At 42.3% G+C, this 27564-nt stretch overlaps 2 protein-coding genes across 3 annotated transcripts in view; one reads left to right on the top strand and one right to left on the bottom strand.

Annotated features, from left to right (window-relative positions):
- MED7 (mediator complex subunit 7) overlaps window positions 1-27564 on the top strand; it is a 117682-nt gene that overhangs the window by 48501 nt on the left and 41617 nt on the right. The window contains exon 2 of the mRNA XM_059917594.1: window positions 22359-22406. The gene's annotated coding sequence lies outside the window, so the exon portion shown is untranslated. The remainder of the gene's footprint in view (window positions 1-22358; window positions 22407-27564) is intronic.
- The window catches only part of ITK (IL2 inducible T cell kinase), a 63886-nt gene that overhangs the window by 30712 nt on the left and 5610 nt on the right, over window positions 1-27564 (bottom strand). The window contains exons 2-6 of one of the 2 annotated variants that reach the window (XM_059917591.1): window positions 12725-12829; window positions 11129-11210; window positions 8394-8522; window positions 4807-4847; window positions 1109-1260 (exon numbers count right to left, since the gene is read on the bottom strand). In XM_059917591.1, coding sequence (XP_059773574.1) covers window positions 1109-1260; window positions 4807-4847; window positions 8394-8522; window positions 11129-11210; window positions 12725-12829 — 509 coding nt within the window. Of the gene's footprint in view, window positions 1-1108; window positions 1261-4795; window positions 4848-8393; window positions 8523-11128; window positions 11211-12724; window positions 12830-27564 lie in introns of both variants that reach the window. The other variant, XM_059917590.1, reaches the window with a different exon arrangement.

Here is a 27564-nt window from a genome sequence, read left to right as displayed (position 1 = left end):
GAATACTTTTAGGACTGATGTGTGGGCAAATGGAGGGTGGCTTATTTTTATGTATATTCCTCGCTATTGTTAGTTGTTTTTTTTTTTATAAAACATTGACATAGGCTATCCAGATGTTGCAATGATGGAGTGTTTTCTTTTTCTTTTTAAAATATTTTTAAACTAATAATAACCTCACACTCTGAAAATGTTTAAACCCTTAATATTAATATAGAAAGATGTTAATTGCAGTGTTGTTAATATTTGCAAAACATTAGAAACAACCTAAGCATCCAAGAAGGGAATTTGCTAAATTATGGCACACTTTTATGTTGGATTTAGGCAATCACTGAAATCATCTTCTGGAAATGATTCTGGAGACTATTCCAGGGCATAGGTAAATACCTCTGATATTTAAAGGAAAAAAATAAAGCCTTATAAAGCAGTGTGAATCTGATAACTTTAAACTAAGTACTAGTATCTAAGTCATATACATCCCAGAGCATTCTGAAGGTCAATAACAGTAATCTTCCTATATTTCAGATCAGAGAAGGAGTCATAAGATTTTTTTCATTCAAAAGTCCTTTAGTGGGCAAACTGTATTTGCACAGCTTTATTTTCTCCATGAATCATTCAGATGGCTAGTTCAAAGGCTGTTGGTTTAACTAAATCTTTAGTATTTTTTTCCTGATGCTTCTTAATGTAACCACCAATCCGCACCATCTGTACGCACCTTTTCTTTCCACCAAAAATAAGACCCTCACAATGGGATGTACCTTCAACCTCACTTAAACACTCAAGAACAATGGTGTTTTGTGGACCAAGTTGCCATTCTCCCAAACTGTGGATGTCAGTGGAAGAACCCAGGAGATTTTTAGATGAGTTTGGAGGCTGGGAGTGCTTGATGGGCTGCAGGGAGCCAGTATAGCAAGTGACTGCCTCCCAGCCACCTCTGAGAAGGGGAAAGACCCTTTTCAACTACTTCTTCCTTCCTCCTCCTTCTACCTCTGCTCTCCTCTCCTAACTCAGTGCCGTGGTCCTGCTGAGAGAGGTAGGACAATCGTTCCAGTATTTTCTTTGTTCCCCCCTCACCTCAAAAACTGGGACAGCAACCACGAAGGTGCCTTACCCATTCCTGTCCTGAACTCTCCACCAGTGAATCTCGGAACTGTCCAGCAGGTAATACTCCTCATTGCGTTGTAGCGTGAGTTCCTGTGGATCATTCGTTTGGTAGTCATACAAGGCAATGACCAAGGTTTCTTCAGGTTCCCGAAGTAACTGCTGGAGGAGGGACACAATAAAATCAAACAAAGATGTAGAAAGGAGGTAAACTGTGGAACGAGGTCAGCAAGTTCCCGAGCTGTAACTTGCTCTTGGACCCATGCCAGGACAGACACCAGTTCCCACAATCCATTGGGGGTATTTGCTGAGGCCATTTGCCTGCCTAGTTGGCTTTCTTTATGAGTTAGGCTTATGGTGCTGAATAGGACACAAAGACATTCAGTACCTGGAGATCATTGCCTCTCCCATTCTATGTGGTAAATTCTGACCCCAGTGAATTCCCAGCAGCTGTGCTTTTCACAAAAGTCTGCTTGTTTCTTTCCTTGAACCATGTCACAATTCACAGCCTCTCTGCGAGAAGCATCACATTGTTGGCAAAGGGGATGAAGTCAACACTAAATCATTCAGTCCATGCTTTTCTGATTTTATTTGTGGGCTTGTCCAGATCCATAGAATCATAGACTATTGGAGCTGGAGTGCCTCTGAGAGATCATTTGATCCATTCTTTTGTTTAGAATAGGGAAACTAAGGCCCAGATGGAGAAATGGATGTGGCCAAGTTTAGCAATTGAATTAGCCTTATGCTTTCTCTACTATATCATGTGGGACCCCTTGTTCCTCTTGTGGGCTCTCTTGCTTATGTCTCTGCTTTTCAGTACGTTTCTTAGGAAGAGATATTGATATGTGAAGAGGAGACTGTAAACAATCACAAGGGTTCAGGGTGGGCACACCTGCTACAGGTTGGCAGACTTTGTGAGACAGCAAACATGGGAAGAGATTGAGATTACTGGCTAGAATGAGATTCGGTGATGGGAAATCAAAAGTTCTCTGAGTACATTGAAGCAATCGGTGGCATAAACATACTGGAGATTAAAAAAAAAAAAATTGTCATACTGATACAGTGTGTCATCCCAGCTGAGCCCAGATTGGAATTTGAAGTCAAGATTATCTGTGGAGCTTGTGATGTGATACATTGGGAACTACAGATAAGAGTTGTTGGGCCTGAGGCTTTCACCCTAAGAGCCAGTGGAGGAAGGAGTTGTTCAAGGGCACCTGAAAATAAAGAAAGGATATGGTATGGTATTCATCTCATTATAGGCCCAACTGATTGATTATTATCAAGAGAAAGGTCTGAGCAGGGTTCTCAAACCATGTGGAAACTTTCCATAGGGGGCATTTTGGACATCTATGGCGGTGTTTCAAAGGTCACAAAGGTTGAGGTGTGCTACTAGCACTGAATGGGAGAGGGTCAAGGATGCAAAACTCTCTGCAGCATCCCACATCCTGTACAACTTTTCAATGTCCTGTTAGACATTCACGTGGTGAGCAGCCTGCTTACAACAATAATGTACAATAACACTCTGAGCCTAGATCCTACCTCAACCCTATACGAAGTACTTGGTTTCCTAGGAATGCAACCACCCTTTACATTGAGGGAAGATTACACTTTGTTTAGTTCAGAACTTGACCACGAGTTGTTTGCCATTTTGGAAAATCGTATCACAGATGGTAATACTAGTTTTGAGTCACTGATACTACATTCCTGTATCAGTTGCATTTGAGCTGCCAAATCCAGCAGGATTCAGATACAGGTGCATTTTATTTTATTATGTTGTCCAGTATAGTCATGCCCCAATATTTGTATATAAAAACGTATATGGGGACTTCCTTGGTGGCATAGTGGTTAAGAATCCTCCTGCCAATGCAGGGGACACGGGTTCGATCCCCGGTCCGGGAAGATCCCACATGCCGCAGAGCAACTAAGCCCGTGCGCCACAGCTACTGAGCCCACACGCCTACAGCCCGTGCTCTGAAACAAGAGAAGCCACCGCAATGAGAAGCCTGCGCGCCACAACGAAGAGTAGCTCCCGCTCACCGCAACTAGAGAAAGCCTGCACGTAGCAACGAAGACCCAACGCAGCCAAAAATAAATAAATAAATTTATTTTCAAAAAATAAATAAAAGTATAGCTTCTCTAGATGCCAACTCAAGATGCCATCACTCCTTAGAAGACAGAACATGAAGGCGAAGGGAGAAGTGAATTCAAGTAATTCAAGATAAAAGAAATGTTACTGTGGATTTAGATGTATGGTTGAAGCTACAGCTGTGATTCCAAAAGCCCTGTGGTTGGAGTGCTAGAGCAGTATAGAGGCTTCTCCTCCAAGAAATCTGAGAAGCCAAATGGTGGAGTCCAAGGGGAGATGGATAGGCCCTGTTTTCTGACTTTCACCTTCACTGATAGTGAAAAGCAGACAGGAGCAAACCAGTCTAAGGTGCAGAAGTGTGGGTTTAGGTGGGACTGTGGGGGGAGCCCCCAACAAACCAGGGCAGGGGGATTCCAAACCATGTTTTCCAGGGTGATGGTGAAATATTCTTTAGAAGATGAATGAAATAAAAAGGGAGAGAGCTCATTTTCTGCTACAATTTCAGTCCACTTCTTTCCTGTTGTGAGGAAGGTGGCTGATGACAAATCTGAAAGCCAGCCCGCTTTTGAGCGACGTAGAACTTCCCTTATGGGGAAGCTGCCAGTCTTTGAAATGTCACCATATTGGCTGGAGGGAAAAAGCGGAGCTCATTCTTCAGGAAGAAGCATGAGGAAGCTGAATCAGTGGGTTCTAGAATAAAGGGCAATTACTCAAATGTGGATATTGGTGCTGCTGTTACCATAAAATGAGGGCTTAGGTTGATCTTTCTTCTTTTTTTTTTTTTTGTCTTCTTGACTAAATAGCTTCCCGAGAGTTGACTTGATATCACCTAAGTCTTGTAAGTCAGTATATTAGACCGATGTGTGTCAAACTCCAGTGTGCCTCAGGATCACCCGGAAGTTTATTAAAATGCAGATTCCTGGGCTCCTCCCCTAGAATTTTGCATGTCGTAAGTCTGGGGCGGGGCCTGAGAATTTGCATTTCTAACAAGCTCCCAGGTGATGCCAATGCTGCTGGTCCATGGACCACACATTGAGAACCACCACTCGAGTTCAAGGCCGCCACACCAGAAACTGCATCCTACTAGCTTGACTACTAAGTTACTGGATGGCCTTGGGAGGACCTCTCGTGGGACTTGCTTTCCCAAGCTTTCACACGAGAATAAAACTATAACCCTCTGAAGTGGCTAGAGAAGATAGTGAGTTTCAAAATAGCTGGTAAAAGTGTGGATGTGCTTTGAAGAATAAAAGGTATTCTCAAATGTATGCTTCCAAAATGCTTGTATGTCAAAGGGTGGGATAAATACACATTTTATATAGCTGTGAGCTGTTATTATGCCCCAACCTAGTCAGGTGCCTGGCTGCAAAGTTTGTTACCAATAAGTGTTTGCCGAGTGAAGGCAGCGGGGTGAAGAGCTGGCGGCTTTTACCTGGACACACCCACGAGACAATTCAGGCCCGAGAAACCCATGGTGTTGAGTTCAGCTGCATCACCACAAATCTGCTGCATCTGCCCGGCATTTGAGAAACCTGGGCAGATGGGAAACGCAAGTGGGACCACCCCAGAGCTGTAGCCCGCGGGGCCGCTGGCCCACCGCACCGGGACCTCGTGCTCTCACTCACCCTGTTGTCTTCAGGAGTAGGAGGAAGAGGCTTCTTTGAAGCTGAAACGAGAAAAACAGAAAAAGAAAATGAGTATGAAACCGAATGTGCCCAACTAAAGGTGAGCATCAGGGGGCTTTTCAGAGAAAAGGGGCCCCAAAGAGAACAGCAGGAGGGGAGGATGAGACACAGGGCCTGGGTTTTTTCTCCTTCAGCCTGCTCGTTCCCAATCTTGTTTTCCAGGAGACACCAGAGACTTCCAGAAGCCAATATCTGGGCCCCTCTGCCTGTATCCCCAGGAAAAGCCTCGCCCAAAGGGGCTGACAGCGGTTCTCAGTGTGTGTCCTTCCCAGTGGGCACGGAGCCTTCCACAAAGGCACGTCCACCTGTTAAACCAAGACTTGGAATTGGTGACTCAGGGGGACAGGGACTCACTGGTTTCCTGATGCACCTGTGGGCTTGAGGAAGGGGTGGAAGAGGTGAGAGGTCGTCGTGCTGCTTGTTGAGAGGGCTGGAATCCACTTTCAGTTAGTTATCTTAAGGACTCCGAGTATTTGTTCTTGCTGACTCCCCCAGACAACACCCCAACACCCCGCTCTGTTTATCTCTTTGTGTCTCCACGGCTCTTTCTCTCTGTGTCTCTTTCTTCTTTCTCTCCCTTTCCCTCTCTTTTCCCTTTCATCTCTCCATCTGTGTCTCTCAGCATTTCTCCTTTGAGGCACTAAAAAAGGTCAAGCCTGGAATCAACGGACCTAAGTTGTGTGTCTGTGTGTCTGGCAGGATGTGTGATATGGGAGGCAGTGCCCAGGCTTCTGCTCAGTTCAAGGACTTCTTTAACAATTAGAGGTAAACAGGGAGTGGGCTGCATCTGCAGGCGCCGAGCGCCTCATCTCTGCAGGGGGTTGACTTGGAGGTGGGCAGCCTGTGTCAGGGATGTAGTAAGAAGAGATTCACACATTGACACTGGAGCCCAACCCTTGTGCTAACTCCTAAAGCAAGGGCAGGCTTGGGTATTGGGTGTGCAGTTAACAAGAAGAAGGAGACATACATAATAGGAAACATGGTTCCTATTCGGCACTCAGCTCGGAGCCCGGAGCCAGGTGTCCTAACCCCAGCTCCACCACACACAGGCTGTGTGGACTTGAGCCGCTTCCAGCCCTGAGCATTCTGTGCCTGGTCTCTCTTTCTTCTTCCTCTGGGCTTGCTCTTGCCTTTCTTCCTCCCTCTCTGGGTGAAGTTCGTATGTGGTGAGATCGGGGCCAGTTCTGGTTGCAGACGTAAGTGCTGCTGTGGGTTGGATATAGCAGAGTCTGTTTAAAACTCAACCACCTCTGCTACTTCCCAGACAGACACACACATACTATCTCAGCTTCAGATTCTTCTGTCCACAGATGAGAAAGTGTCGGAGACACAATTACCATTTATTGCAAGCTCGCTAAGTGCCTGCAGCTGTGCTAAGAGCTTTCCCCATCCACACTGAGTCTCCCAACAACCCCGCAAAGTAGCTACTTATTCTTATAATCCCCATTTTACAGATGAGGAGACAGGCACAGAGACTCAGAAAGGTTAAGTAACATATATGAAGTCACAGAGCAAGGACGTGAAGGGGCTGGGACTCACACCAGGTGTTTTTCATCCTGAAACCCCGTGCTCTGAGACCCTGCATGGTACATGTGCCCAACACTGGGACTTCTACAAGCCTTCACTCAGAGTAGATGATCATGTGCTACGTGCACAGTGCAGTGTGCTTCTTGAAAAGTCTGCTCTCAGTTCCGTCGAAACTATGGTGCATGACGTTATTTAAACCAAGTCAGAGGAAGGGAGAGTGAGGACAGGCTCAGATGAGGAGATGGTGGTAGACTGCAACTCAAAAGCAGGAGCACCAGCAGGGTGCAGTGGTTAGACCCTGGCTTCATGTGGGGAGGAGCTTAGCATGACCAGTCCTACTCTGGTGAGTCATTCAGATGTTCCTCCCACCTCCATCATGTGTGTACCACTCAGTGGAGGGAAATACTGTCTGCCTTGGATAGGAACAGCTGCTACATGCACGGTGGAAATTGCAAAATAGAAACACAGATTCAAAGAATTTCAGAATTGGGAATGGGCTTAGAGAATATTTCATCTTAGGACCCCTAAAACTTCCCCTTCCATTTTGGAGATGAGGATATTAGGGTCCTTGATGGCCAAGTGACCCATCCAAGGACCTACAGGAAGGTGCTGGCAGGAATTTGGAGACCACTCTGGCCTTGGAAAGGGCTTTGAGTCACTGAGGCAAGCCCACACCATCCTGTTCTTGTGGTTGATTCCACTCATGTAAAACCTTCCATTTCTTTTTCATGAGATACTAGCCTTCATGAGGATGGTCCACAGGGCTAATGCAGGGGATCACTGACCTCTAAAACTAGGTAAATATTCTTCTGGGCCAAGGGACTGGTAACCTTGAACTTTCTCTCCCAAGGTAGAGGGTGAGAAGAAGTTGTTTTTAAAGTGGCACTAAGAGGGGCTGCAACTCAGGAAGCCGCAGAAAACCCAGCCACGTGTTACATTTAGCACATCCGCCTTGGGCTGTCAATCTGAGGTATTAGGTTTTAGTGCAAAAAAGAAACTGATGGATGAGAAAAGTTAGGCAGGGTAAGAGAGGTTGAGAGGAGAGGGCTACGGAAGCAAACAATCCACATGATCCATCATTCCTAGTCAACAGTGGCTTTGCAGAGCGCCTCCTCGCTGTACGACCTGGAGCATATTGAAGTCCTCAAGCCTCCTCTTTCTTTAACATCATACCATCTACCCCAGACGGTTATGAGGAATGGGAGTATAATGTACGTAAAAGTGCATCAGAGTGGAGTTGCCCTTCACTGGGGGTTCAGGTCCCAAAGTCATCACATAAGATAAAATCGAGGTGCACTCCAATCTCTAGGACCTGGGTCTTTGACCTCAAAGGCCAAAAAACAATATCTTTTGTTTTTGCTTTGCATTTAGGCTGTGGCCTCCTTTTCTCTGAGACTGTGGAGGTCTAGGGCAAGTAAGTAGAGGTAGGGAGAAGCCACATTGTAAAATGAGCCGTTTTTTTGGTTTTACTTTCTTCCCCCTCCAAGTGTATAGAGTTCAACTTGTGTAATTGAACACGTGTGATATGATGCCACTGTAATAGATAATATTATGTATCTCTAGGTCTGTCTCTACAACTTCAGATTTGAGTAGACTGTGGCAATCAAATTTCCGAACTTGAAGGTATAGTGGTGCTATTCAAACTTTACTGTGCACACAGATCTCCTGGGGATCTTGTTAAAATACAAATTCTTATCCAGTAGACCTAGGAGGGGGCCTAGTATCTGCATTTCTAACTAGCTTCCAGGTGATGTTGATGCCGCTGGTCTAAAAACCACACTTTGGGTAGCAAGGAGTTAAAAAGATATCGGCCTTGAGATGAAAAAACATCAACAGACTGGTGGTAGAGGCGGATGATTGCCTTCTGAAAATTTTGAAATTGTGGACTTTTGCATTCAATCCTGGACACCCCTGGTGATGGGAAGCAAAGAGCCTTTCCTTCCTACTAGGAGAGAGGCCAGTCACTGTACGAAGAAGAAAGGGAATTCATAGTCACTTACCATTCTTGGTGGGATCATACTGGGCACAGCCCACGGCAAGCTTCTCCAGTTGAGCACAGCATCTCCATCTCCCGTCCATCCAGAAATTAGGATGATACTTGGGCACCAAACTGTTGTTATTCCTGGTTTCTGAAAGGGGTTGGCACCGGCAGAAGAGTTATTTCCAGGTCAGTCTATCAAGGGCCACCAACTTTATAATTCCTTGAGATTGACCCTGCTGTGTGAGCTTGCACGAGTATTGCCTAGAATAGTCAGAAAAATGGCCTTTTTTTCCGGGCATATACATTTATGGAGGGGTGTATATTGAATTTAGTCATCAGCAGATCTGGGTTCTTATCCGGCTCTGCCTTGAGATAGTTGTGTGTCCTTAGGTTGGGCAAAACCCTCATCTGAGCCCCAGTTCCCACTGTGCCATGATGTTGTTAGACTGGGACCATGGGCCCCACAAAAGTGCCTTAGGGAACTTAGGGAAGGCTGAATAGGTAAGGTTCTCACCACTCCATTTCTCCCACCTTCAACTATAGCAACTTTGCTTTTATCCTTTCTAGATTTGTGGCTTTAAAGTCAGATTTTGGTACAGGAAAAAAGAGGCTTTCCTCCTAAAAAAAAAAGAAAAGTATAAAAACACAGAGAACTAGACAGATGATCTCTAATGCTTCTTTCAGCTTTAACATTCTGTAAGTAAAACCCCTCCACCGAGGTAGAACGGCCAATGAGCACAGTTGGGGCCCTTTTGGTTACTTCGTACTTTAGGGTTTGTTCTGTGCCCGTTGACTGTTAAACTTGAGAGCACTTCCCAGTTTATCTGGCACTTGCCACTTGGGACTCGCAACAACCTTGGAAGAAGATAAGACTTGTATGTTTATTCTCGTTTTTCAGATAGAGACATCGTGGCTCCCGAGATTTCAAATGGCTTGCCTACCCTCAGTCCCCACAGCTACTTAGATTAACATTTTAACCCAGTTCTCCTGCAAATCCAGGGCTTCAGGCTAAATGACAATACTATAATATTAAATGATAATAATAGTAATATGGATTGAGTGCTTTCTTTAGGTATGATTCCAAGTGTCTGACATGTCCTAACACTTTTTTTTTTTAACATCTTGATTGGAGTATAATTGCTTTACAATGATGTGTTAGTTTCTGCTTTATAACAAAGTGAATCAACGTCCTAACGCTTTTAATTCTCACAGTAACCCTATGACTGCCTGTTTCTAGTCAGAATTTATAGCTGAGGAAATGGAGACACTGAAAAGTCAAGGAATTTGCCCAAGGTCACACACTAATAGTTAGCAGAGCTGGAATTTTCTCCTTAGCAGCCTGGCTGCACATCTTATGTTCATAAACGCTGCGCTGGTTCTGATTATGCTGTCGGGAAGGCGAGTCCTAAGAAGCACCCTTACGATGATCTGAAAACCTTTAAGTCTAGTTGACATTTGTTGGGTTCTGACTATGGGCCTGGATAGTCCCAAGGGCCTTACTCTTAGCAGCTCTGGAGGCAGGTGCTTTTGAAAAAATTTATTTATTAAAGTATAGTTGGGGCTTCCCAGGTGGCGCAGTGGTTAAGAATCCTCCTGCCAATGCGGGGGACACGGGTTCGAGCCCTGGTCCGGGAAGATCCCACATGCGGCGGAGCAACTAAGCCCGTGTGCCACAACTAGTGAAGCCTGCGCACCTAGAGCCTGTGCTCTGCAACAAGAGACGCTGCTGCCATGAGAAGCCCTTGCACAGCAACAAAGAGTAGCCCCTGCTCGCTGCAACTAGAGAAAGCCCGCATGTAGCAATGAAGACCCAACGCAGCCAAAAATAAATAAATAAATTAATTAGTTAATTAAAAAAAAAGTATAGTTGACTTAACGATATTAGTTTCAGGTGCACAACATAGTGATTCAGTGTTTTTGTAGATTACATACCATACAAAGTTATTATAAAATAGTTACTATATTCCCTGTGCTGTACATTACATTCTTGTGACTTATTTATTTTATGACTGGTAGCTTGTACCTCTTAATCCCCTTCATCTATTTTGCCCCTCCTCCCACCCCTCTCTGCTCTGGAGACTGCTAGTTTGTTCTCCGTTTATGTGAGTCTGTTTCTGTTTTGTTATATTCATTTGTTTTATTTTTTAGATTCCACATATAAGTGAAAACATACAGCATTTGTCTTTCTCTGTCTGACTTATTCTACTTAGCATAATACCAGGAGGCAGGTACTATTATTTTTATTCCCTCCTCCTCCCCTTGTTAAAAACAGATGGAGAAACTGAAGCACAGAGCAGTTAAGGAAGTTGCCCAAGCACACATGGCCAGTGAGTGGCAGAGCCAGGATTCAAACCCAGGTCATCTAACTCAAGGGCCCACGCTCTTATTCTTCATACTATACGAGGGGTCAGCAGACTTTTTCTTAAAGGACCAGATAGTAAATATTTTAGGTTTTGCTCACCAGCAGGCACAATTGATATATTAATGAGGTACTTACATAACCCTTTTAAATAGAACCATTAAAAAATATTAAAAACATCCTTATTTCAGACCTTTACAAAAGCAGGTGGCAGGGAGGATTTGCCTGACCCTGTACTATACTGGTTGTTACCCAAGTTGAAAACGTGGGACCCTCCACCAACACCAAAAGGGAGAAATGTTTGACCATCAGCCGCCCTTTAGTCTATCATGGAACTCAAGCCTTCTAGAGGATCTAGGCATCTCAGGGATTCAATTGCATAGGAGGTTAATTACCTTCTTTAAGGGCCAGCACCCAGCGCTGCCGGCTCTCGCGATCTGGAGCGAACACATATAGGAGGTAGTTGTCATGCACAACCTGGAAACACACACAGAGTTCAAGGTGAACAGTGCAGCCAGAGATGTATGACTGACAGCAGGCCCACCTGGCTTACTGGGCCAAGAGTGGGGTCTCAAGTTGTCATCAAAAAGGCAAACATTTGGGTAATTTAGGGACTAGTGTCCTTTTTATCCAGGTGTTTGGATGCTGTGCAGATACAGGGTGAAACCCCACAGCTCACCTTCGAATACATGTCACTAGTATGCCATCACTAAATTCAAATAGCTGGAGAAAAGAGTTCTCCACTTACCTAGACAGGACGTTTACTTCTCATATTAATTTTTCAGTGATTAAAAAAAATTCTGGCATATGAAAGAGTAAGATATTAGATGATAAATATATAATCGAGATTTTTTAAAACTTCTTAATTTGAAATAAGACACCCAAGAATTTCCAAAGATAGTACAGAGTTCCTGTGTACTTTTCACCCACATTTCTCCAATGATAACATCTTACATAACATAATATGTTCTTAAAACCAGGAAATTGACATTGATCAAATACTATTAATGTACTACAGATCTTTGGATTTCACCAGGCTTTTTTTTTTTTTCCATGCACTCATTTGTAATTGGAATTTTAATGATGGGAAAAATGTGTGTTATTCCTTTTACTTTTGGTACTAAAAATTCCAACTTGTGGAGGTCATGTTTCTAGTAGGAAGAAAGTCCTTTTTTATGCCACATTAAAAAATGGAATATTAACTCCTCAGATTGGTAAACATGAACGGTACCCTAGGATGTGCAAGAAGATATCCACTCTCTCAGAACCATAAATGTCAAGAGTGGTAACGAGATTTAGATGATGTCATGACCTAAAGACTAAATATACTCTCCACCAGCTCTGTCCAATAGAACTTTCTGCAGTGATGGAAATGTTCTAAAATCTGTGCTGTCCAATAAATTAGCCACTAGCCACGTGTGGGTATTGAAGGTGTGAAAAGTTTATTCATTGAATATGGCTTAGTGTGACTCAGGAGCTGATTAATATAGTGTAATTTAAATTAATTTACATTTAAATGTAAACATCTGCATGTGGCTACTGGCTACTGTATTGGACAGCACAACTCCAGATAGTTCTCAGATTATAAAATCTGAGTCTTTTTACCCCAGGACCTCTAAGCAATTTATAACCAAGTATTGTAATCTGTTGTCCCAAGTCATGAGTAAACCACCCTTATGGAATATTAGGCTTGGGGCCCTTGATAGTTTTTTTCCTCCCCGCAGGAGTAGAGTACTTAGGACTTTCCTTGAGGTGGGGAAGACATGAAGGAAAGGGAAATGAATGACAAGTTTTTCAAGATTTTGTGGTTAATCTTTGTTGAATGAATAAATGCATCATCGGTTGAAAGAAAACAGCAGTTTCTTCTGGGCTTGGTCTAAGTTCTAACCCTTGACCAGAGTCATCTCTCTCCCACCTTCTTGTACAATGACTGAGCATTTTAACCATTGTCCAAGGAATGGGGAACTAGCCCCCTTCCCTGATGCACTTACTTGAAATGGATATTTATAGTGGCATGGGATGATAATGTCACTTTTCACAATCTCGACACATTTGATTCGGGAAAGTTCAATGGAGCCCTTCAAAGTGCGCTTTTTCTGTGGGGAGAAAAACCACATTCCATTTAAGGAAGAAGGAAGACAATATTTTTGTCCAGCCTGCTTCTAGAAATACATTACTAGATAAGATCCATTGTAAACCAACCCTCCAAATATCCAGACGCTCCTTCTTAGCCCTCAGTGCCTGAGAAGAACACTCTGAGCAGACTTCTGGGAGAACATGTTATTTGAATCGTCTTTTTGATGGAGTGACTGACTTCTGTTCACTGAGCCACTGTGCCTTACATCCCAGTTACCTTGTGACAAACAGCAGCATTTGCAGAACTTACAGCTGGGATGGGTAGTGCAATCTGTGGGAAACCACACATGTGCCAGTTTTTTTCTGCTTTGTGCCTATTCATGGCCTTATTAGCATAGTAAGTGAGCTCAGGCCTGACCTGGTTGGTGACAAATACCTTTAGTGGCACCTTTCTTTTCTATATCTGCCTTCTCTGTGTCCCTTAGTTATCCATGGTCCCACAATGGCACCCCTGTAGGACATTCCTGACTCTGCTCTGTAACTATCCCTTCTCCACACCCCCATTAAATTTTACTGGCCCCATGTCTCATTTCCTTGGAAGCTGCTAGATGTATTCCTTGATAACTAATTCACATGATGGTCTTTGTGATTTATAACCATGTCACATGTTACCCATTTCTAAGAGTCCTTGTCCTTGGATCCCAGGGGATGTTAGGTTGGTAGACGATAAGGGTCCATAGAAGGCTAGTTAGGGAAAAGCTTTTGGAGAGCAGGAGCCTTTCACAGGTGCCTGGAATTAGGCTTCCATTGAGAATAGAGTTTAATTCAGTTATGGAACCAGTTGCAAAACCCTTCATTTTAGCTTATCCTTAAGAAAGAGGTAGCACAGATGATGGTGAATCAGGCACAAGGTTGGAAAGGGCTAGGGACAAAGTTGGGCTCTGCTTCTAACCAGCTCTGTGACCTTGGGTCATTCATCTAACCTCCCTGAACTTCAGTTTCCACGTCTGAGAAGTGAGGATAATAATGCCTACCCTTTAAGTGTTGATTGCAGAATAAAATGGGAGTATGTAAACAAATTCCCTGGCTTATGATATGTGCCCTCAATAAAGGGTACCCTCCCAATGAAAGAGGTTAAAGAAGTCCTAACTATGGCAAGAGAGTTGTGATATATGAGGGCACTTGGTGGGTATTTGGGAAGTATGACATCATCAAATTCTCCAGAAATGAGCTCAGGCTCTACTTACCACTTTTTGATACTCAGCCTAACGGATAGCCTTTGCTTTAGTAGCTGAGGCATAGAATTGAGATGAAAAAAAGTCAAGATGCGAGAAGTACTCTCTATTGAATACAGGGAATTTTGTGGTATTTCTTTTTTTTTAAATTTTCTTTCTGAAAACAAATTTATTCATTTTTGAAAGTACAAAATCTATCCATGTTCATGGCAACAAATAAAACAATATGGAGGTATGTTGAGAAAATATTTCTAGTATTTTAGTATCCTATCCTTCTCCACAACTCTGAGCTAGCCAAGGTTAACCATTTGGAATGTATTTATCTTTCCCACACATATTTATAGAATATATAAAACAAAAATGAGCATCTCTTCCACATAGTGGTCTCCAGTGTGCTTTTGTAATCTCAGGATGTATTAAGAGGTCAGTCTTCCCTTAAAAACCTCTGAAAACATGTGCCCTTTGGACCCAAACTCTCTTCTCATTTAGAGTCTTTCAGAGCTAGAAATACATGTCCTGATACTGCCCATAATCATAGTCTTTGCAATGGGTAATCTGTTTTCAAAAGCAGAAGAGCACAAGAGAGCTGTTTTCTCAAAAACCACCTGCAGCTACAGGTGATAAACAGGGAGTCTGAGCTTTGAGGTTATCTTGGTTTTCAACCTCTGTTGGGTTATTTCCTTAGTAGTGTACATGGTAAAATGCAACAGAAGGCTCATGGCAGTAACAGGACCACTCTGTTTGCAGACATTTTTGTCACTGCAACTCCTGCATTCCTGAGGGTAGAGACCAGGACATCTGTTACCATATCCCCCAAGCCTATCACAGCGGCTGGACCACCATGGGTACCCAGTTAGGATGATATAAATGAAGGGTGCCGTGTTGGAACGCAGCTTAGATAGTCTCAATCAGACTTAAGGCTAATGCGTTTAGCCATTCAGGAATATTTATTGAGGGCCAGCTCTGAGCCAGGTGCTGTTCTGAGTGCGGGAAATAGAGAGATGAACATGGTAGACCTTCTCACGGAGCTCTAGTCTAGTTGGGAAGGCAGACAATATATACAAGTGCTCTAAGGAGAACAGGACAGGTTGATGTGGTCAGCTGGTGGTCAGGGCAGCCCTCACTGGAGACAGGGCATTTGAGGAGAGATCAGAAAGTCAAAAAAGGAGCCAGGGGCTTCCCTGGTGGCGCAGTGGTTGAGAATCTGCCTGCCAATGCAGGGCACACGGGTTCGAGCCCTGGTCTGGGAAGATCCCACATGCCGCGGAGCAACTAGGCCTGTGAGCCACAATTACTGAGCCTGCGCGTCTGGAGCCCGTGCTCCACAACAAGAGAGGCCACAATAGTGAAGAGGCCCGCGCACCGCGATGAAGAGTGGCCCCCGCTTGCCGCAAATGGAGAAAGCCCTAGCACAGAAACGAAGACCCAACACAGCCATAAATAAATAAATAAATACATAAATATTAAAAAAAAAAAAAAAAAAAAAAAAGGAGCCAGATAGGAGAAGGCCTGGGAGAGTGAGCACTGAGGTAGAATAAACAGCAAGAGCACAAGCCCTGGGGTAGAAACATTCTGGATAAGTATCAGTTGTTAATAGCCTGGGATCATCATAATCAGGGCATCAGGTGGACGTAAATAGTAACTGGAGTTGTGACTAGGGATACAAATTCTATGTGAAGTTCTAAAGCAGCGCTAACCCACAGAAACATAATGTGAGCCATATATGGAATTTAAAATTTTCTAGTAGCCACACTAAAAATAGCAACAAGAAGCAAGTACAATTAATTTTAAGAACACAATATTTTGTTTAACCCAGTATTTCTAAATATTATCATTTCCACATGTTATCAACATAAAAAATTGAGAGCTATTATGTTTAAGGACTAAGACTTTGTGTATTTTACAAGATATCTCAGTTTGGATTCTCCACATTGCAAGTGATCAGTAGCCACACATGACCTGATTCGACAGTGTGGCTTCAAGACTTCCAGGGAAGATTTCTCTAAACTCAGACGATCTTCTTTGACTTCTTAATATTCGTTGAGTTCCAACATGGATTTTAAGAGACTGTCAGGTGAGCCTTCGGTTGAAATGGATTTCACATTCTATCATCAAAGTTCACTCTCAGCCCCAGAGGAGTGATCAGGTTCCCCCCTCACAATGCGTCCTGCTTGGTCAGTCTCTCTGGCATCCTGAGGCCAGTTGTCCTCAGATCTCCAAAGATCTGCTATGTGGTAAATAGCAGGGTCAGCTGTGCCTTCCCCGAGCTGGGCAGTGGGGACAGTTGGTCAGTGAGCTAAACACAGCTTTGTCTCTGGGAAATGGTGACTGCCTGTAATCATCCCAAACAACTGCGCTATTTCTGAAAAATGCCAGCGTAAAACCTTCCAAGGAAGCCACATGAAAGCCACCAGAGAAAGAGAGACACCAAGTAAAGCAGGTCCTCTTTCTTCCTCGTTATTCCATCTGCACCCCTTGAGGTGAAAATCACAGAACTTCACTTGGCTTTGTCTCTTTTCTTGGCCACATACAAAGCTGTCCTCATATTGCAAAGCTTCACCCCGGACATTTGATGTATGTCAAACACAATCTAAAAAGATGCTGATGCCCACATATTTGTACAAGGTAAGTTTGTGCAAGTGGCTTTTATATCGCCTTTCTTTTTATGTTAACGTATCCTATGAAATAGAATTTTGGATTGTGACTTTTAAAGAAGGCAGGGAAAAACAAAAGACCATAACATTTGGGAGCATTTCCTATACTTCAGGCACTCAACAGGACATCTCATTTAATCACAGTCCTACAGAGTATTATTCCCCCATTTTGCAGGTGAGGACATTGGGGTTCAGAGGGGCCAAGTCTCTTTATAAGTGAGCATACAAGCTCAACTCTGTGACTCCAGAGCCTGAGTGCTTAATGACTGCTTCATGGCTTTGCACCTGCCCTGACTTAAGGTAGGAGACTTTCATTCCCCAAACCCAACGCTGAACAATCAATTGCATGACCAATTTCTGTAAGCCGTGACCCAGTGGAGATTTGTTTCTGCCTCATTTGGTTGTGAAATGTTTGGTTGTGTATGTTGGATTTCAAAGCGGTAGCACAGAGCTCCCTCTTCGCTCCTATAACATTGGTGCCTTGGCTGCTCAGCTAGTCCAGCAGATACATCAGTAAGAAGCTGTGTGTCAGTTACCCATGAAAGAGGACATCTCCACCCTTCTGAAAAACAGTAGAACTTCAGCCTTCTCCTCCAGTGAGGCTGAGTGAGAGAGAAACGGAACTTTCACATCAGGCAAACCCATGTCTGCCTGACCAGCTGTGCAACCTCAGGCAAGTGTCTCAACTTCTCTGTTGCCTTGGTTTTTTTTAAGTGGAAATAATAACTGTCCCTGAATCAGTGGGTTAACTTAGAGGATTTAAAAGATCTACATAAACCTACTAGCAAAAGAAAATCATTCAAATGATAAACCAACCACCCAAGTGTTACTTCCTTTCCTTTCCTTCTCCAAATGCTGCCCATAGAACAAGACCTCACTCTCTTGTCTTTATGTGTCCACATTTTCTTTGGGGTTTTCTTTCAGGCAAATATGTAACTGAGAACCACCATTTGGGAGGACAACATTAATATTTAACTGGTGATCCTGGTGATTTTGACATTCCGGAGTTATTTGTTTACTTTGCCAATTATTTGTAAAACCAGGGCAAAACCTTGAAAGGGGCCTGTTGCCTGGTCTTCCCAGCTGTGTCACATTTGCTCTCATTTTAGCAAATGTGAGGACTTTAGCTCTCTGCTTCCCTTCCCCCTCGCCCGTCAAAACCTTGCCCAAATAGTCATTCACCTAAGATTTAACTTCCTGAGAGCTTAAGGCTTGATTTGTTTCACAGGAGTTTGGATTAGGACAGGTATTAGAGACTTAAACCTAGAGGGAGATTTGATAATCAGATTTCAAGCATCAACTGGGAGAGTGTTTTTCAAAGGGAACCAGTATTTTTCAAAGGGGAGCGATGCCTTTAAGACTTTCTCGGGAACTTCCCTGGTGATGCAGTGGTTAAGAATCCACCTGCCAATGCAGGGAACATGGGTCCGAGCCCTGGTCTGGTAAGATCCCACATGCCGCGGAGCAACTAAGCCTGTGCGCCACAACTACTGAACCTGCACTCTAGAGCCCGAGAGCCACAACTACTGAAGCCCGCGTGCCTAGAGCCCGTGCTCCACAACAAGAGAAGCCACTGCAATGAGAAGCCCACGCACCGCAACAAAGAGTAGCCCCCGCTCACCGCAACTAGAGAAAGCCGCGCGCAGCAACAGAGACCCAACACAGCCAAAAATAATTAAAAAAAAAAAAAAAAAAAAGGCTTTCTCGGATCGCACTGTAAAAGGAGCCACATGCTGCTTTTATCAGAGTTTAAGATTAGGAAATATTTTTGATGATTTTAACCAGGCATTTTGAATATTTTGTTCATTGCTTCTTCTGGCCTGTGGTACAGCCAGCCATTGTACCAATCTGAAATGGCACAATGATGCAATTGAAATGAAAACTGATGTCATGTGAGGTGAAACTTCAGTGACTGACTTGGGGGTTGCTTTCGCCCACCCCTACCAGAATTCCGACTATCAGTTCTAAGATTGGTTTTAGGAGCTTTCCTGGATTCTAGTCCCATCCCCTGCAAAACATGCTGGAGGTAACCCACGAGTTCCCTCCCAGTCTCCCAATGCAGCTGTCTTTTTTTTTTTTAATAAGGGTGTTATTATTTTTTTTTAAATGAGAACCTCATTCTTTTTTTTTTAAACTAATTGATTAATTAATTATTTTTATTTTTGGCTGTGTTGGGTCTTCGTTTCTGTGCAAGGGCTTTCTCTAGTTGCAGCAAGCGGGGGCCTCTCACTATCGCGGCCTCTCTCGCTGCGGAGCACAGGCTCCAGACGCGCAGGTTCAGCAGTTGTGGCTCACGGGCCTAGGTGCTCTGCGGCACGTGGGATCCTCCCAGACCAGGGCTCGAACCCGTCTGCCCTGCACCGGCAGGCAGATTCTCAACCACTGCGCCACCAGGGAAGCCCAATGCAGCTGTCTTTTATGGCAAAGGGAACCCTCATGCTGAAGGGGAGACAAGCAGAAATTCGGAACTTGGAAAAGTCATGGTTGGAATCCCTATGAGAACAAGTAATACTGGGCAAGTTGTCTCAGTTCTCTGGGCTTAGTTCTCTTAGGTCTTCCGAATCATTTAGTTCTTGGGGAGTAGGGATGCTGCTGACAGCTGCAACTCAGGGTTATAATGACCTGAGCTACTTGGAACCTGATAAAGATGTGATCTCAAGGGAAAAAGCAGCATCTTCTAGAACACCAGTGTAATTTGTAATTAGCTGTTGCTGGTTCTTCCCTCTCCCAGTCCATGATCACCTGGACCTACCCCCACTAAACTTTCAAGTTCTGGGAAGATCTGGAGCTAAGGTAGCAGGTTTCGAGGCACCTAGACTGACTTAAAGCCAGGAAACTATGATCCATCCCACACCTGCCTTCTTTTCTTTCCACAAGACCTTTTAGTCACGGCCGAACCAGAGTAAACTGGCTTTCCTCACCTCAGCTTTTCACACTATGGTTTACGAGGAGGCTGGTTGTGCTGTGGGGGAAACACTCAAGCTTCCCTTAAAGTCGCCATCTCATTAGTAGTAGCAGCCTGACTACCTGAAAATGAAAGGATTTTACTCACCCTCTCCCCACCTCCCCACGAAAACAAAAAAACAAGAAGAAAGGAAGAAAGAAAAGAAAAGAAACAGGACTATACTCTCACACAGTTTCCAGACTCAATTTGGGATCCTCTATTAAAATTATGAATGCATTTTCTCACAAGAAGCTATTAAGAGCAGATACTCCTGGGAGTAGTTCTGGGGTTTGGGAGTAGGAAGTAGAGAGACTTTCTTTTCACCTCTTTTCCTTCTATACTGTTTCACTGTTTTAACATGAACGTGTATTTCTTTTATTGTATTTAAAAGCAGTTAACTAAAATAAATAAATACATTTCCCTTATAGGATTTATCCTATGGAAACATTTGTTCAAAATATATAGACGTAGGAAAATCCTTGTGGCATTATTTATTACACTGAAAAGTCTAGAGAGACCTAAATATCCACCAATAGACAAACGGTCAGATTAGTTATGGTTCATCTATCTTGTGACCACTCTGTAGCCATCAACAAAGAGTAAAGCTGGTCTATACGGAGGGGAAATATATATATATATATATATATATATATAAAGTGTAAAAAGTAGGTTTAGAACAATAGCTGGAGCATCATCTCATTTTTGGGAAAAGAGATAATAAAATATATATTAATATGTTCAATAATCAAAGAAATAATACAAGAAGTAACACTGCTACACTGGTTCTCCCTTGTGGATGACACTATGGAAGACTTTTGCAGGGTAAGTTATATATTACTATAATATTTGAAGTTTTTGCCATGAGCATGTAAATTTACTAAGCAGAAAAATAAAAATACTGTTTTAAAGCAGTCACAAATTTTAAAAACACCACACTGTCATACGGGTTTGGCAGATGACTATGGGAGAAGGCCAAGTGGTACACATCAAATGCTGGGTGTGTGAAATGACGCAGCTCTTTGCCTTTATAACCTCATGACCCCTTTAGCAGTCAGTGGCAGCAAGGCGGCACCTGCCACCTGCTCTTCTGTATCCGTGGAGGTTCAAGTTCACGACATTTCCTCTCATGCTCTCCTTGAGCGCTAGTCATTTTCTTTATAGATTAATAAACAGCTCTGTGTGCTTTTATGTGGTGTATTTGTCTTAGAGGTGAAGGAACAATTCAGGAATAATTCCAGCCTCATTCTTCTTAGCAATGATCTTAGTGATCTTAGCCTTAAAAAAGCATTGTTTGTTTAAATTTGCTTATGAAAGTGGATAGAGGGAAAAGGACTTAATGTGGAAATTAAGAGCAAGACCTAAGTGGTACAGAGCAGACCCTGAAGGTGTCCTGCACATTTTCTCTCTCAGCATCTCTGGTCTTTGAATGCTCTTTCAAAGCCCTCCTTCTTTCCAATATAGGGCTTATTAGATTTCGAATGAGTTTGAAAGAATGTATTTTTGAATCTACCTTTCGAGCACTGGCGATTCAGTAGCCAAAGTATATAAATGGATAACAACTTCATTCGATTTCAGGAAATAACTCCTTGCACAGAGATGATGTTCAACTGATTATTTGTTACTTGGTTGATTGAGGGAACAGCAGGTAGGACCAAGTGTGCAGCAAAAAGTAATATTTGTGGACTCCATGACAAAACTCTTAATAGAAATGATTTGAAAAAGACATCTAGAATGATTGGCGAGTGGATAACAATTTCTTGACAACGTAGAGGTAAGTTAAAACTAGCCTGCCCAAAGGTTTTAGCTAATAGATAAAGAGCTCCTACAAATTATTAAGGTAGATACTAACAACATTATAGAAAGATGGGCAAAAGGGATCTAAACTGCTCTAAAATATATGAAAAGATGCTCACTGACTACAATAATAGACGTGTAAATAAATTTTACTGATAAACCATTTTTTAAGTCTATCAGACTTGCAAAGATCAAAACATATGATAATACTATTGGTGAGGTTTTGAGAAAACAAGAATTTTACACGTGGCCCTGGAGAATGTTGATTGGTACAACTTCCGTGGAGAAAAATTAGGTCATGTTCAGCAAAATAACAGATGCAAATATCCTTTGACACAGCAATCCCACTTCTAGAAATGTTTTCTATAGACCACAGCTTCCCAGCCTTGGCACTATTAACATTTTGGGCTGAATAATTCTTTGTTGTGAGTTTGTCCTGTGCATTGTAGGATACTTAACATCCCTGGCTCTACCCACCAAAGCCAATAGCACCCCCTTCCCCAGTTATGACAACTAAAAATTTCCAGACATTGCCAATGGTGGGCAAAATTGCCCCTGGTTAAGACATATTCATACATATAGAAAGTGAGATACCTATAAGGTTATTCGTTCCTCATTGTTTGTAATGACAAAAAAAATTGGAAACAGACTAAGTGTCCATCAAGATAGTTTTTTTATCCATACAACAAAATATTATGCAACCCCCCCCCAAAAAAAGAATAAATAAGCCCCTTGCATATCAGTATGGATTGATCTTCAAGAAGTAATGCTAATCAACCAAAAGAAAAGTTAGGAAGTGTATGTAGCATATGCTACCATTGTATAAAAAGGAGGGAAAGAAGAAAGTTTATTTGTATTTATATATACATGCATAAAGAATCATTGGAAGAGCTGATAAGTTGATTATGTTGGTTACTTTCAGGCAAGGAAGCAGTGTGGGATCAAACTACAAGGAATGCCTAATCCTAAGGTAAGTTGTTGCTTTTGTACTTAAAGCTGCTGTTGTGACCTTGGGCAAATTGCTTAACTTCCCTGTGTCTCGACTGCTTCCTCTCTAAAACAGAATTTGACTTTTATCTTCTTCAAAGAATCGTGAGGATAAACGAGAAAAAAAAAATAGGAACGTGTTCAGTCCTCTCCTTGTGGTTGTTGTTGCAGGCTGCTGTTGTTGATGCTGTTGTTGTGTTGTCATTCAGGGAGGCCCGCTGAGCTAACAGGAGCATTCCTACTGGTCCCCACTCAGGACTTCATTAGACAGTGTTGGAAACTCACCAATGAGTCCTTGACCCAACTCTCCCTTCTCAGTCACCATGGCTTCTATTACAAGACTTCTCAGACCCAAACAAGCCTAGATCTGAAAATATCCATTGTAGAACACTTAATCCAACTTTAATATTTGTCCCAGATGTCTGACCTAAGAAAAGATACTTAGCCTTTCCAAGCCTCTGTTTTTCTCATCAATACAATGGGGATAACATTAGGACCTACTGCATGTGGTTATTGTGAATACTTTTGATATGATACATGTAAAGCTGTTAATCTGGTGCCCTGAAACACAGCAAGGACTCATTAGGTAATGGCTCATATTATTCTAAATTTTATGTTGGTTACATTTGAAATGACTGCCTTCTTTTTTAGGGTGCATTTTTGGGTTCATGCCTGGATTTTGATAACATGGTTTTTTATCAGCCATACAGTTATTAACCTTCTCTTAGCTGTATTACTTCCTGGAAAGATTTCCATATTTAACTAATCTCCATGTCTATTTGTGAATTCCTGATATCATTGGTAGTGAGATACAATCACATAGTTTCCACTTCTTTTGAGCTGGTGGGGTCTTTAGAGATCATTCAATCCAACTTTTTATGTTAGAGATGAGGCTTCAAGGTGAAATGACTTTCTAAACTAGCTGTTATCTTTTCATTTCTACTATTCAATTTACAGCCTGGGGAGACTGAGGTCATAGAATTGGAAGCACCTTGGTGATTATTGCAGGTCAAGGGTAAGACCAAGAGGGTGGGGTTCTGGGCAGCCTCCTTGTTCTCGCTTCAACTAGAACACTTCCTCTTCTGCTTCACATATGGGAATGGGAGTAACACGTGTAATTTTGTACTAAAAGGGGGCTCCAGTCTTTAAAAAGTTGGAAAACTTTGATCTAGTCCAATCCCTTGACACTGTGGACAAGATAACCAAATCCCAGATAGAAGAAGGACTTGACCAAGGTCACCCAGATTATTCAGTACCAGGTCCCCATTCTGTTAAGCTGCTGTGTTGTTGCTTTCTCACCTTATCTCACTTTTCTAGAATTACAGAATTACAGTCTGCTTGAGACTTTCAGTCCCTGAGGCTCTATGTAAAGTTAGAGCTAAACTCTACAGAGCAGTCAAAAATGGCTTATGTTATACCTTTCTGTATTTCATTTGCTTCTTGATAAAGAGGCTTGATGATCTAACCCAAAGACCTTATTCACGTGAACCTTTGAGACCCCCTAAGATGATCATCTAGGGAGATGAATATTTTGCAGAGCAGGAAGCTTTTTGGCACCCCTTAAATCCTACTATGTAGAGTGGGTTCATCTACATATACATAAGACTGATTTTAAATCAAATTATCTTGCCCATGTATAAAATATTATATTTTTGCCCTTTCTCTCACTATAACATTTAAAACCTGTAAAAATAGTATTAGATATTTGAAGATCACCACAACAATGGGATTCTTTTGTTTTCTTATTAGTTTCTTCTTAGAAACAACCTTCTCCAATGATTCTGGTAACTATTGGTAGCCCCATGCATTGCTTCAATCTCTTTGGAAGATTATGTAGCAACAAACGGTAGAGATCAGAAAATGCTATCCCGTGACAGAGTTATCCCACATAACCTATCCTAAAGAGCCGATTTTAAAAAGTAGAAAATTCTATATTAGGTATACTATTATTTTTCAGCATTTTCACTACACCTGAAAACAACCTGAATGTCAAACAATAGATGATAGGTAAGTTCGTCAATGTGTTCAGTACAGAAAATAGATAAGTACATCTCTGACATGAACCACTCGATTATTTAAAAAATCATGTATTTGAGAAAATGATTACTTTGGAGTCCATGAATGGAAATGTATCTACAAAAGAATAATGGAAAAAGAATAAATGGAAGAATATAAACTTGTCATGCATTATGATTATAAAATTTATGTCTGCGTGAGAGTAAAGATCATTCTCACAGAGGCAGTAAATTGATGTTTTTAGACAAGAGGGTTTTGGAGACCAATTGGGTGTAATTGTTTCATTAATTTTTTTAACAATATGGAAGTGTGAAGGTTTGCTGCTCTGTCTCTGGAGATTAATTGTGGATTTAACTGGATTCTAACTTGTTTTCAGTCTTTGCTGTTAAAGGCCACCCGAGCTCAGTGTGAGTCTGAGGTCCTCAGTGTTGGTACACCAGGTGCTTTTCCACCAAAACGTGGAGTAGGATGAGTCTAGACCAAGTATCCCTGGAAGAGGGATGCTGTAAGATATAAGAAAGGGGCTCTTGAACTCTGTGTGTTCAATTGTCTGTCCCTAACACAGGCCAAGGCTTTTTCTACCTTGAGGCTTCGTATTGGCAGTTCCTTTTGCCTGGAATGCTCTCCTCCATTTCTTAACTTGACTGGCTCTTTCTCATCCTTCAAGATTTACCCTGGATGGAAATTTCTTCTCTGACCACTCTTCCCACTCAGCCCCAGCAACTGCTTAGTTTTTCCATAGAACCTACCACAGTCTGTATCTGCTCTATATATTTATATACTTGCTTGTTGTCTGTTTCCCCCACTAGTATGTAAGCATGAGTTCAGACAGCTTGTCTCTATTACTTACCACTGTATTCCTAGTCTCTAACATGGCACCCTGCACATAGTAGGTGCTCAGGAAATTTTGCTGAACAAATGAGTAAATCTATATATATCAGAATAGAACAGTTCCTTGATAATAATAATATTAGTAATAATAATAATAATAGTAATCAAGGTTAATAATAATAATATTATTATTAATAATAATAATAATAGTAATAAAGCTTTGGCACAAATATATGTCATTTTAGAGAGAAAAGTCCTGTATTTGAATTTTTTATAATATGCAGATATAATTCTGTGACTTTTGAATATCAAAAAAAGGAAAATATAATGAGAAGTCTACTTATAAATAACTCTAGGTTGGTGGGAATTATATGGCAACATAAGAGTTTGGATCAGGTTCTTATTCCATTAAAATACTGACAACTTTCACTGAATTTCAAGGAACTGAATTTTCTGTGCATGGGAAACCATGTCAGAGCTTCCATTCCCTCCTCTGGATCACTTTAAGTGAGGCTCCTGGGTCTTGTGAAGGCAAACCCAGACGAACCTCTCAATGGAAGTTAGGTCCTGGAAGATATACTATTTTCTGTAGGCCTAAAAACTCATTGATGAGTGGAAGAATTTACTACTAGTTAGTTAAGGAAATGGGGGGATGAGGACTACTATTTGGGCTTTGAAAATGTGAGAAGAGCTTTAAACTCATTTTCCATAGGGTCCGTTTCTGAGTTTGAGATAAAGATATCATATATTACATGAACCTCATGGTTTAAGAAACTGAGCTCTTGTGCTTTCCAGTGAAACCTTTCTTCCAGACTGAGTCAGGAGCTAAGCCCTCACATTTATGGTCTTACCCTGTGGCCTATTTTTACTGCAGAAACTGATTAATGGATGTACCAGACCCTGAGGGGTAGGAATTGAATCTAATTTTAACTTGGGAGTATTTGCCTCTAAAACAAGAATTCTCTATCCAATGGCTATCTCCATAAAACATCAACATCACATCAGACAAGCAAAAATCAATTCACAAAGAAATGCCATTAATGCAGACATCAAAACCACACATTCTTGGCTTTGAGTGGCCTGAACTGCAAAGTACTTTGCTTTGGATTCTTACTTTTCTTTGCCTGGTTAGGCAAGGCCCACATTTTTAGCTCCCAGATATCTTCTGAATTCAATTTGAGTTATGTGACCTTCATTCATTCCCTGGATATTTACTGACCACCTACTACGTGCCCAGCACTGTACTAGAGGTTACAGGGATGAGCAAGGCAGTCAGTCGCTCATGGAAGTGACCTTCCAGTGGATGTAGAGACAGAAAATGAACAAGGAAGCACATCAATAAACCCAATAAATAAGTGCAGATACTGATTACTGAAGTGTCTATGGACTTTAAAAGAAAAGAAAAAGAAACAGGATTCTGGGAAAATACTTGAAGAGATGGGAAACAATAAAGAACCAACCCTACAAAAATCTGGGTTGTTCCAGACAGTGGAACAGCTAATACAAAGACCCTGCCCTTGCAGGATCTAAAAGTGAGCGCCCCCTTAAGTGTATCTCACCCTTGTCCTGCTCCTGTACAGAGGCCCTAGCGGGGGGCATGGCTTGGAGTGTTCAAGGTTCAGAAAGAAGTCAGATATGATGGATGAAGGGATCGGAATAAATGAAACTGAAAGGCAGGTAGGGACCCTGGATGAAGGGTCTTGTAGGCCATAGTTGAAGATTAACTTAAATACTCTAAACAGTCACGGAGGCCTTTAAAGTAGGGCATAATATCTGATTTCTCATTTTAAAAGTCTATTCTAGGGCTTCCCTGGTGGCGCAGTGGTTGAGAATCTGCCTGCTAATGCAGGGGGCACAGGTTCAAGCCCTGGTCTGGGAAGATCCCACATGCTGCAGAGCGACTAGGGCCGTGAGCCACAGTTGCTGAGCCTGTGCGTCTGGAGCCTGTGCTCCGCAACAAGAGAGGCCGCGATAGTGAGAGGCCCGCGCACCGCGATGAAGAGTGGCCCCCACTTGCCACAACTAGAGAAAACCCTCGCACAGAAACGAAGACCCAACACAGCCATAAATAAAATTTAAAAAAAGTCTATTCTAGGTGTTGCATGGATAGTAGATTGTAGGAAGCCTTGAGTGTCAGTGGGAGCTGAGCTGGAAGGCAACTCGGTCATGTAGGAATGAAGTGGAGAGAGATCACGAGTGGTGAAAGTCTCAAGCAAAAATGCTCGGGTAGCTCTGAGAATATTATCTACCAAGGGTTTAGCTGTAAAAGGGAAGGAAGGAAGGGTAAGACAGGG

The sequence above is a fragment of the Balaenoptera ricei genome, chromosome 3 (assembly GCF_028023285.1).
Source record: "Balaenoptera ricei isolate mBalRic1 chromosome 3, mBalRic1.hap2, whole genome shotgun sequence".
Taxonomy (NCBI): Eukaryota; Metazoa; Chordata; class Mammalia; order Artiodactyla; family Balaenopteridae; genus Balaenoptera; species Balaenoptera ricei.
This window is presented reverse-complemented; position numbering and strand designations above follow the sequence as displayed.